The 12,006-nt window shown below is 38.2% G+C and overlaps 1 protein-coding gene and 1 pseudogene across 1 annotated transcript; both read right to left on the bottom strand.

The window, feature by feature from the left end:
* Nucleotides 1-6,138: 6,138 nt before the first annotated feature.
* On the bottom strand, nt 6,139-7,063 carry LOC106323478 (annotated as a pseudogene).
* Nucleotides 7,064-8,387: 1,324 nt separating this feature from the next.
* Nucleotides 8,388-8,992, bottom strand: LOC106323477 (40S ribosomal protein S11-3-like). Its single transcript, XM_013761594.1, has 3 exons — nt 8,934-8,992; nt 8,715-8,843; nt 8,388-8,633 (listed from the first exon to the last, which is right to left on the bottom strand). The coding sequence occupies exons 1-3, from the start codon at nt 8,990-8,992 to the stop codon at nt 8,453-8,455; spliced, it is 369 nt and encodes a 122-aa protein (XP_013617048.1). The 3' UTR covers nt 8,388-8,452.
* Nucleotides 8,993-12,006: the final 3,014 nt, after the last annotated feature.

Genomic DNA, 12,006 nt, shown 5'->3' with positions numbered 1-12,006 from the left:
GTTGTTGTCGATGGAACATTCTTGAAGAGGCGTGTCCTATTTTTAGAAATTCAAATTCCTATTTTTAGAAATTCAAATATTTGAGAATATTTGAGAATATTCACTTTAATCCAGAGAAATCGAGTTTAAAGAGTTGAAATAATGCTTGGTCGGTTCAAATCAAGTGGGAATCAATCCGGATATAATCATACAAAACCAAAAAAATCGATTTGGGATTCTTTCCTCGGCACGGGATCGATCGATCTATTCTTACAGATCGGTCGATCTGTGTAAATCGACCTTCGCCGATCGAGTGAAATGGACCCGGTCGATCAGTATATATTTCGCGTTTTTTTTTGTTCTGAATAATGATCGGGATCGATCGATCCACTATAACTTGTAAAGTGGGATCGATCGATCCCCCTTGTCGAATTCAATATATATCTTTTTTAAAAAATTACAATTTTAAGGGCATTACTGTCATTTTGGAAAAAAATAGTCTAATAAAACATAAAGTAATATAAATTAGTTTAAATGGACATAGTTACCATTTTTTGGCTCTAAAAAAACAGATTTCCCTATTTTTTTTACACATCCCTGAGTAACTAAATAAACTGTGAATGACAAAATAATATTCGTCATTAGGAACTTAATCTCAACAAAGGCTTGTTTGCATATATACAAATTTCATGATCAGAGATCATTTCAGTGGGATTTGACCCAACAAAAAAGAAAGGATCATTTCAGTGGGTATAATTAACAAGTTGAGTTGATTGTTAAACTAAATTCATAGTCAAAGAGGCCAATAACGATTTTTCTTTTTCATTATTAAAATGAAAATGGAACAAATGCAGCAAATAACAGTTCAAACGAAATATTCTCTTCTCTGTTAGAGATATCAAGGAAGTGGGCCGAGCGGAGAAGGCCCAACTGACTCAAAGCTTAACAAAGCCCATGTTCAGCTCTCCTCAACGGTCGACTTCTGAACAGAAGAGACAAAACCAGAAGAGTACGGAGGAGAACGGTTTGCCTCTCCAAAACAGATTTGAGCTGTTCTTATCCTTTGGTGATTGACTGCTTTATGCTTTACCAGCTGGAGAGATAAGGTTTTGTAAAAGATCTAGAGAGTTCCTAGGGTTGAGACTTGTTTTATATAAATCAATGTAATCACTCTGTTTTGGAGAGGCAAACCGTTCTCCTCCGTACTCTTCTGGTTTTGTCTCTTCTGTTCAGAAGTCGACCGTTGAGGAGAGCTGAACATGGGCTTTGTTAAGCTTTGAGTCAGTTGGGCCTCCTCTGCTCGGCCCACTTCCTTGATATCTCTAACATTCCCCCTCAAACTTGTGGTGGGTGGAGAACCAACACCAAGTTTGTCTCTCAGTTCCATGAAGGCTCGTCGAGGCAAAGACTTAGTGAATATGTCTGCTAGTTGCTGTGTTGCAGGGATATGCCGAGTCTCTATCAGCCCCAGAGCCACTTGTTCTCTGATGTAGTGGTAGTCGGTATCAAAGTGCTTCGAGCGCTTGTGCATTGCCGGATTGGCACTTAGATAAACAGCAGAGAGGTTATCACACAGTAGCATAGTGACATGTGGTTGACTGATCCCAATGTCGCGTAGCAAGAAGGATATCCAAGCAATCTCCTGAGCCGTAGCACCAAGTGCTCTATACTCGGCCTCTGTGGAGGATCTTGAGACAGTAGCTTGCCGTTTTGCTGACCAAGAGAGAAGGTTTGGTCCAAGAAGTGTGCCAAAGCCTGTAGTTGATCTTCTTGTCTCCTTGCAACCTGCCCAGTCGCTGTCACAATAAGCTGACAAAGTCAGTATAGATTTCTTCTTGATATGGAGACCAAGGCTTTGAGTTCCTTTGATGTATCTCAGTATGCGCTTCAGGAAACCAAAGTCAGCTTGAGTGGGAGCATGCATCCTTTGGCACACAAAGTTTACCGCATATTGTATATCAGGACGAGTGATGGTTAGATACTGCAGTTTCCCAGCTACACTCCTGAAGTATGTAGGTTCTATAAATAAAGCCGACTCTTCATACTCAGGGCGTAGAGGAAGCGGTGTTGCCATAGGATTGCAGTCAGACATCGCAGTTTGATGAAGGATATCTCTGACATAAGCTGCTTGATGCAGAAACAGACCACCATCATACGACTCAATCTCAATACCAAGGAAGTAGCTCGGCTTTCCAAGATATTTCATAGGAAATCTCCGTTTTAAGACTGCTAGTAAGTCTTGGAGAAGACCCTCATCACTTCCAGTGAGTAAAATATCGTCCACATACAGAAGCAACACCAGTGTCTTGTTGTTTCGATGATAAGTAAAGATAGATGGATCAGACTTACTACAACAGAAACCAAAGTCAATGAGAAACTCACTGAAAGTGTCAAACCATGCCCGAGGGGCCTGTTTGAGTCCATACAGAGCCTTGGTGAGACGACAAACATGATTCGGCCTGTTAGGATCTTCAAAGCCAGGAATTTGATACATGTAGACAGGTTCCTTCAACTCACCATGAAGAAACGCACTTGACACATCAAGTTGCCGTAGCGACCAACCTTTTGCTACTGCTACATTCAGTATCTATCACACGTATGGTTGTTGTCCTCACCACAGGGCTGAATGTTTCGAGGTAATCAAGCCCCTCCTCTTGTTCATGACCTTTGGTAACAAGCCTAGCTTTAAGTTGCTTCACAGTTCCATCCGGATTGAACTTGACAGTAAAGACCCATCTGCTACTCAGTATGTTCATCTCAGGTGTTGCAGGAACCAGAGTGCAAGTATCTAACTTGACAGTAAAGACCCATCTGCTACTCAGTATGTTCATCTCAGGTGTTGCAGGAACCAGAGTCCAAGTATCTAACATATGTATGTTAGTCATCTCTTCTCCAACTGCACCATTCCAGCCAGGATGCTTCATCGCTTCTGTTATGTTCTTTGGTATTTCAGGAACAAATTTAGATACCAAGAGAGCATATCGGCTGTTTGGTTTCTGAATTCCCGACTTGGCTCTAGTAGTCATAGAATGAGTATTCTCCAGTGGAGCTACCTGAGGAACTGGAGCTTCCATCTCCTGATAATTGTTGTCAGCTTCATGGATTGGTGAGGGAGGAAGAGGTGGGATTGGAGCTTCAGTTACTGGATCAGGAGGAGGTGGGAGAATTCTTATACACCTCTCATCTGTTGGTATTGGTGGAGGAGATGTTGCAGTCTGCCATGCTTTCAGAAGGGTGGACTCATATCTAGGGACTAGATGTTTGTAGTCTTCGTTAAACGGAAAGTATTCCTCATCAAATACCACATGGCGAGAGATGTAGACCTTACCAGTAGGAGCATACAGACATCTATAGCCTTTGTAGTTAGGACTGTAGCCGAGGAAGACACACTTCAATGATCTTGGTTCTAACTTGTGATCTGCAACCGGACGCAGGTAAGGGTAACAAGCAGAGCCAAATACGCGGAGATGAGAGTAGTCTGGTTTAGATTTCAGTAGTAGCTCAGCTGGAGATTTGCTTCCCTTCGATAGGCCAGGAAGGAAATTTCCAATATAAGACGCCGTATAGAAGGCTTCTACCCAGCGATTCAGAGGTAGGTGAGAATGGAACATCATGGATAATCCTAGTTCAGTGAGATGTCGGTGTTTTCTCTCTGCTAGACCATTCTGCTCTGGTGTATAGGGACATGATACACGGTGTTGAATCCCATGATGACTGAGATGATCTCTGAACCTCTGATTTATATATTCCCCACCACCATCTGACTGAAACACCTTGATCTTCCTGTCAAGTTGGTTTTCGACAAGGTTTTGAAAGGCAGTGAAGACTGATAGAAATTCTATTTTATTATGTAAAGGAAAGAACCACGTATAACGAGTGTGTTCATCCACGAAAATTACATAATAACGGAACCCTTGGTTAGATGTAACAGGTGAGGGTCCCCAAAGATCGCTATGTATGCAATCTAATGGCTCAGAAACAGAAGAACTAGAATAGGAAAACTGAAGACGACTACTCTTTCCCATCTGGCAAGGCTCACAAATGGGAGATGTTCTGCTCTTATTCACTTTAATCTCCTTGCTGGCTTGAAGATGCTGAAGAATTCTGAGGTTTGAGTGTCCTAAGCGATGGTGCCACACTGCCTCTGAAACAGCTACATGACGACTTGAGTAGAAGGCAGCAAACTCATCACTCTTCAGCATATATAACCCTTAAGTTCGTGGACCCTTTGACACCACTTTCTGAGTTTGGAGATCAATCACAGACACATTATGAGCATCGAAATAGACTCCACACGGGTAGTCATCACAGAGCTTAGATACTGACAACAAAGATTTCTTAATATCTGGACAGACAAGAACTTCTTTTAAAGGAATTGTACCTGAACCAGAGGTGATGTTAGCGGCTCCAACATGAGTGATAGGGAGGTATGCTCCGTCTCCAACCATAACATCATCGTTTCCTTCATAGGAATGGGCATTGTGGAGATTCTGAGTGGAGGATGTGACATGAGTCGTTGCTCCTGAGTCAGGATACCACTCCTTTCCACTCTCATCAGTCATCCTCAGGGCAGAGAAAGCATCATTGCTCTGGTAGTTATTGTCAAACCTGTTGTAACACTTGAGCGCGGTATGACCAATACGCCCACAAATCTGACATGTAGGCATGTTACCAGAGCCTGTTGGAGTTGACTGATGCTGAGTGAAGCCATGACCTCTGGTTGAATATCCACCACGACCTCTGTAGTAGCTTGATCTACCTCGTCCTCTCTGTTGTGGATTGTAAGTTGGAGCAGCTTGCTTGTGTTCTTGAGAGTTCTGGTATTGGTGAGTGTTGAACACCATATGTGGAGAGACTGTGGCATTTTCTTCATATGACTTAAGCTTTGAGTCAAAGCCCTGAACTTCAGACACAACGTCGTTGAAGGTTGGCTGAGGGAACTTGGTGAGGGAGCTTTGAATGACGGTAGTGATAGGGTCATACTCCCTTCCAAGGCCATTGAGAAAGCCAAAGATCTTCATCGACTCATCAATAGGCTTTCCAATAGAACTCAAAGCATCACACATTGACTTGAACTCTCTACTGTAAACCGCAAGCGTCTTCCCTTTGTTGGTCAACAGCTGAAGGTTGCGGCGTAACGTGAACTCACGAGCCAAGGAACTCTTGTTGAAGTTTTCCGCAAGCGAGAGCCAGATCTGTCTTGAGGTAGGGAGATTATGAACGTACCCTAGAACTTCCTCTGACAGGGTACCAAACAACCACGAACGCACTAGTTGATCATAACAGAACCAGGACTCATACGCCGGGTTAGGGTTTTCGACATCGACACCATCTTGAACCACCGTTACAGTAGCCTCCGGTTGCATCACACCACCATTGACGAAGCCAATCAGCTTCTGACTGGACAGTAAGGACTCGAACTGGGTCTTCCAGAGTAAGTAGTTCCCATCGTTGAGCTTGAGAGTAACAGAGCTCAGGATGTGAACGTTCTTCGGGAAGGGGTAGGGATCTGCCATTTTTACCTGTTAAGGTTTTGATGGCTCTGATACCATGTGAAAGAAACAAGAAAAAAATAATTTCTCTGAATATAACTTCTCAACTTAATTCTTGAAACAGAGTGATTACATTGATTTATATACAACAAGTCTCCACCCTAGGAACTCTCTAGATCTTTTCCAAAACCTTATCTCTCCAGCTGGTAAAGCATAAAGCAGTCAATCACCAAAGGATAAGAACAGCTCAAATCTATTTTGGAGAGGCAAAACGTTCTCCTCCGTACTTTTCTGGTTTTGTCTCTTCTGTTCAGAAGTCGACCGTTGAGGAGAGCTGAACATGGGCTTTGTTAAGCTTTGAGTCAGTTGGGCCTCCTCCGCTCGGCCCACTTCCTTGAGCTGTTCGTATCCTTTGGTGATTGACTGCTTTATGATTTACCAGCTGGAAAGATAAGGTTTTATAAAAGATCTAGAGAGTTCCTAGGGTTGAGACTTGTTGTATATAAATCAATGTAATCACTCTGTTTCAAGAATTAAGCTGAGAAGTTATATTCAAAGAAATTACTCTTTTCTTGTTTCTTTCACATTCTCCACACCTAAAAGTTTTTATAAGATTAAACAAGAATAATCTTATAAAAACTTTTAGGTGAAGTAGACTCAAGTCCAACTAGTCTACTATATTTTGAGGTGGAATAAAGTAAGGAGCTTCAAATGTAGAAGTTGTAGCGTGACTAGCGTTTAAGGGGTACCCATCCACCGGATGGACAGATGTGTGTTGGTCGAAATCAAAGATGTAAACCCAGTTAGGATACAAACCATGGAAGGAAGTAGAAGGGACACAGAACGGTTCAGACTTTGAAAGGAACATGGTCAGATCTCCCATGTCTTGAGTGTAGACCGCGTTTCCTTCTTCGTCTAGCTTGTACACCATTAAATATTCTGTTTTCATTTTGGCAATACCTTCGACGATCGCGGCTGTCTTCCTGTACTGCTTAACCAAAAAAGTCTCACCGGTGGCTCTTGACTCCACCAAGTGCTCGCTCTTCCAGCAAGAATTCATAAGCTCACGTGTGACCATCGGCAGCTTGGGAAGGTTTTGAAATTGCACGTTTTACAGCTTGGGGTCATCGCTGGGTTTGCAGGGGTCCCATGAGCCGATGAGGTGGCCTCCAGATCCGGGAATGCGAAACATGTCGTCTTTCTTTGAAAACATGACACGGGAGGAGTAGAAGCAGGAGCTTTCGATCTTGATGTTGGTCCACTCTGGTTTACTCTTACCGGCTGGTTTGCAAAAGCTGAGTTGAGGTGCCAAGAACTTGACAGCCACGACACAGTCTTCATCATCCTCTGGAGAAGATGATGACATTGACACGTAGGTGACGATTTGGGTTTGGCAATGAAATGGGATCTTTATACAGTGCATACGGGTTTAGATCGTCATGGAGACGCATGATTCCATCTTCCTTCAAACTAGCTACCCACCCATGAGATGCCCCGATGGTTACAATAGTATCAAAACAATCATTGTATACCAACTCCGCTAGACACCTTCTTTTGAAAATGAATGACGCGTAATTTTTTTGGATTGGCATTGATAATGTTGAGTGTTCCAAGGCGATTATCAAGGGAAAACTTGTGTGGTAGACAAGGTTTAGCGCCGATGATGGAACAAGGATGGGTTTGACACAAGGAAGTTGAGAAGGCGTTAGAGAGAAGATGAAAAGATCTTCTCACTAACTCATGTTTCCTCGAGAACCGGCTAAGAAACAGAGACATGAGTGTTCTTAAGCAAAAAACCCGAGAGAGATCTGAGAGAGTTGATGATGTTCCACCTTCTCCACCTAAACTCTTTCCATTAATGCAGAGAATAGTCTTGCCCACCAAGGCAAGGTTTAGTCAGAGGATCTGTAACTTGTTTATATGATAAAGTCTAGTATATGAGCTTTGGAAATAATCTGTTACACTCTGTTTATATGACAAAGTCTAGAACATGAGCTTTGAAAAAATTGTTATACATTATACCTTGTTTATATGACAAGTCTAGAACATGAGAGCTTTGGAAATAAATCTGTTATACTCTATCATCACACATGGGATGTCTTAAACCAAGTGGAGGGTATCCTATACAGCTATGCTATTCTAACACTAATACTATTCCATTTGAACTTAATTTTCTAGTATTTGGAATAACCAAAGGTCCAACACACAAATATGAATCATATGCTTGTGTTTATGATTAGTAATATCTTCTTTAATCTTCCAACTTTTTTGTTCAATATTTTCTATAGATTGATATTGGAGTGGTAACACTAGCATAAACAGCTAGGTTGATTTGTAGCATATGGTTAAGGCCTTGTTCGTTTGTACATCTGGAAGATGCATCCAGATGGTCCATCTAGATGCTTTATCCAGATGCTTCATCTGGATGTTGTTTGTTTCTTCATTTCGTCTATGCATCCAGATGAATCACCTGAATGCAATTATGTTCGTTTGCTTTTTTATTTTTTAACTTGCATCTGCATCCAGGTGGACTTGTTAATGAAGTGACTAAAATATATATTTTTAAATTTTTAGCGGGAAAATAGCATTTTTACGGTTTTGGCGAAAAATAATTTTTGCAGTTTTTGCGAAAAAATGTGTTTTGGCGAAAAGGTGATTTTTCTGGTTTTGGCGGGAAAATACGTTTTTGCGGTTTTAGCGGGAAAATTGTGTAGCAATCTAAATGCATTTGTGCAGTTATTTATTATTTTAATAATGTAAGTGAAAACATAAATTAAGGATCTATCTTTTACTCCATAGTCTGATCAAAGTAGACAAAAGTAGTTGATGTCTAGAGATACCAAACACAAACCAGATGAATGTAGTAATTTAGATAAACCAAAGTAGGTAGATAATCTATCAAGTCGATGACAATCAAAGCCTCCAACAAAAGGGTATCATCAAACAAAACATTACAACATCAAAACCAAGCAAAAGTACTCTTACATTCCAGTGAATGCCTTCTTTGCAAAAGCAGATGCGCCTGCTGGGATCACCTTCAGCACATTGAACCTCACTGTCTTTGACAATGGCCTGCACTGTCCAATGATGACATGATCACCTTCTTTAACACGGAAGCATGGTGAGACATGGGCTGGGATATTGGAGTGTCTCTTCTCATACCTGATCAAAATTTAACGGAGATGTTTATAAATCCTCTAAAACTCTATCAAGAACAGAGGTTTCACACTTGTAAGTAAATACCTTTGATACTTCTTGACAAAGTGGAAATAGTTCCTGCGAAAAATGATGGTTCTCTGCATCTTGGCACTGTGGCAAGTACCAGCTAAGATACGTCCTCTTACGGAAACAGTTCCAGTGAATGGACATTGCCTGTCAATGTAAGTTCATGTTCCACAACAAGCCACGATTAACAAAAAAATATGCCTGAATCTAATTGATCTTTAAACTTAGATAGAGTACATCGAACAATCAGCCAAGCACAAGTTTAGATTTTTAAGAAACCAAACCTTCAATGGCATCACGAGGAGTCTTGAAACCCAATCCAATGTTCTTCCAGAAACGGTTTCCACCTTTGCGAGGTCTCTTTAATAGACTCCTATCAAACATAATAATAGGTCGATGATAAGATGAGGGCGTTTGTCATGGAAGTAATAAGAACGAGAAGAGAGAAAAGACTATTAAATATAAGAAGGATGAACAAAGTGGGGAACGTGAAGTGGATAAATCATTTGACCACACCGGTTTTCAATCTTATATATTAAAACAGAAGTCACAACCTTGATCCATGTGTGATTTTTAAAAAAAAATGATCTAATGGACATATTCTTAAAAAGTTATGTTACATTTAATATATAATCTTATCATTTAAATTTTGGGCCTACCAAAATTTTTTATTAGGCTATCACTAATTGGATTTAAACAATAGATGATCTATTGGATTTATAGATAGTATAAATTAAATATATATAATTTATTGTTGTAATATTATACCTATATATGCTAAATATTTAAATATTTGTCGATGTTAATTTTTAAAATTATAAAGATTTTTTTTTAAATAACAAAAATCATATTATCTAACAATGATTAATCTTTACTACCTTAAACCAATGAAAACAAATTTTAAACTATACAGTTTATTCTAAAAATTAAACAAAAACTAATGTTTAATTATTTACTCGATAATATAAATCATGTGAAAGTTTGAAACAATCTATTTAATGGAAAAAATATACAATAAACTTATTATGTTTTAAAAATTGATAGACACATATATATTATAATATATATCAATTTAGAATTGAAAACAAAATATTTATACAAAAATAAATGAAAACAAAAATCTGGGCGGTTGCGTGGATCGAAATCTAGTATTTTCTTCTTTTGTTTTTTTTTGATTTTCAATGGCAAATCTCAGATCCGGGTACGGGCTATTAGTTTCATAGTTTGTGTATATATTTGTGGACAATAATCCCGTATCACCGGTGATCCGACAAATGGTTTGATTAAGCTTATTGCATACCATACCAATATTCTTAAAACGATTTGCTTTTGGTCACCGAAGTGGCTGAGTTCTCAATACTTTTTGCTTTGTTTTCAATGAAATTTGCACGAAGGATCTATTTAGACAGATATCTAGAATTTTGAATTTTGCTAGTCTAACATTTGATCCATACCAATGATATTAAAGTTGGTTTTGTTTTGGTGAGTTTTCGGTACATTTTTGATATTTGTTTGGATCTGGGTTGAGATCGTAGGCCTTTTTAGCTGTTGTACAGTTATAAGGGCATCTTCATCCCTACTCCATTTTTTTTCTAAAATGGAGTAAAAGTGATTATGGAATAAAGAATGCTCCAACCCAACTTCATATCTCACTCCATAATGAAGTTTACTCCATAAATAGAGTAATCTATTTTTTTTTTGGTTCATCACTCCATTATAGAGTGGGAAATGGAGTAGGATTAGAGCAATTTTACTCAATTTTCACTTTTACTCCATTTTGGAGGAAAAATGGTGTTTTACATTGGAGATGCTCTAAAATGCCTAATTTTTTTGCTGAGTTTTCTGTACATTTTTGATATTTGTTTTAATGAGATTTACTCGAAGGATCTATTTAGGCAGATAGCTAAAATTTTGAATTTAGCTAGTCTAACATTTGATCCTTACCAATAACCATAATATTAAAGCTATTAATCTAAGATTTGATTTTTTTTTCTGAGTTTTCAGTACATTTTTATATTTGTTTGGAACTGGGCCGAGATCATAGGTTTTTTTTGTACACTTATAAAATGCATATTTTCTATTCGATTAGAGTTTTAGGGTTTTTCATCTCCGCCTTTCGACGAGCTCTAAATTGGTAAGCTTTTCACCTATCTAATTTCAGATCTATGTTGTTATCTCTTCTGTTTTCCCTAATCTACAACTATCATTGTACACTTAGAGCATCTCCAACCCCTAGCTATTTTCACCTCTATATACTATAATAGAGGTAAAGTGCTTCATCCCATCTCTATTTCCACCTCTAAAATATTTTTTCCTCTATTTATAGAAGAAAAAATAGCATTCCTCTATTATAGAGTTATACTTTTTTATTTTCAAAATAGTCTTTTAACTTTCAAATTTTTATAGTTGTAACCAAAATAATTATATTTATAAAGAAATACAGCTTTTTAGGAGTATAATAACATTTTGTATTTACATAATAGTCTTTTAACAAAACTTTAGTTTAAAAAAATTCATAAGTTTATGAAAATATTTTAAAAGTTAAAAATAAATAGGGTTAGTTATCAACTTTTATAAACAAAATGTATCTTTTGTAAAATTAAAATACAATCTTTTGAGAATATTCCTTTATAGAGGCAAAAATAGAGAAATACATTGGAGAGAAATTCATCTCTATTATACAGTTTCTTTATTAAGTAAAAATAGGAGAATACATTGGAGATGGTCTTATAATCAGGAAATGGTACCTAACGTCGTAAAACCTTCTGGCAGCAGAAACGATTATCAGTCTTTCACTCTGAAAAATCAATTGTCTATCATTGCCATATCTGATCCAAATGCCACCCAGTCTTGCTTCTCTCTAGTGGTTAGAGCCAGTTCTTCCAGAGATCCTCAAGATTTAATCTTCTCTTTTTTTTTAATTTCATTTGATGCTTTATACTTAGCTACTAATTACTAATAGCTGAATCGAAGATATAAACATATAGATATTTTTTTGGATCCAAATACAAAGTTTTAACTGGGCCGACTATCTGATCTCCGGCCTTTGTAGCTCTTGTACACATATAAAATATGTAATTTCTATGCGATTAGGGTTTTTCATCTCCATGTGTACAAATTTTGCCTCTCGCCGAACTAAGCTAAATTTGTAAGTTGTTCTCAAACATATTTTGTTATATTTTTCACCTATCTAGTGATTCTACATATATGATTGTGATGTTCTAAAGCGATTATGTGTGTATTTCATGTCATTGGTTCTTCCGCTTGATATTAAAGTTTCAGATCTCGATTATATTGTTGTTTTTATGTT

The sequence above is a fragment of the Brassica oleracea genome, chromosome C2 (assembly GCF_000695525.1).
Source record: "Brassica oleracea var. oleracea cultivar TO1000 chromosome C2, BOL, whole genome shotgun sequence".
NCBI lineage: Eukaryota > Viridiplantae > Streptophyta > Magnoliopsida > Brassicales > Brassicaceae > Brassica > Brassica oleracea.
This window is presented reverse-complemented; position numbering and strand designations above follow the sequence as displayed.

Excerpts from the sequence above, each read along its gene's own strand:
- LOC106323477 (XM_013761594.1), bottom strand. The coding sequence starts at position 8,992 with ATGCCATTGAAGGTTTGGTTTCTTAAAAATCTAAACTTGTGCTTGGCT. Across the intron at positions 8,844-8,933 it reads TGCTTGGCTGATTGTTCGAT|GCAATGTCCATTCACTGGAA; the intron begins GTACTCTATCTA and ends TTACATTGACAG. Across the intron at positions 8,634-8,714 it reads TTTGTCAAGAAGTATCAAAG|GTATGAGAAGAGACACTCCA; the intron begins GTATTTACTTAC and ends AATTTTGATCAG.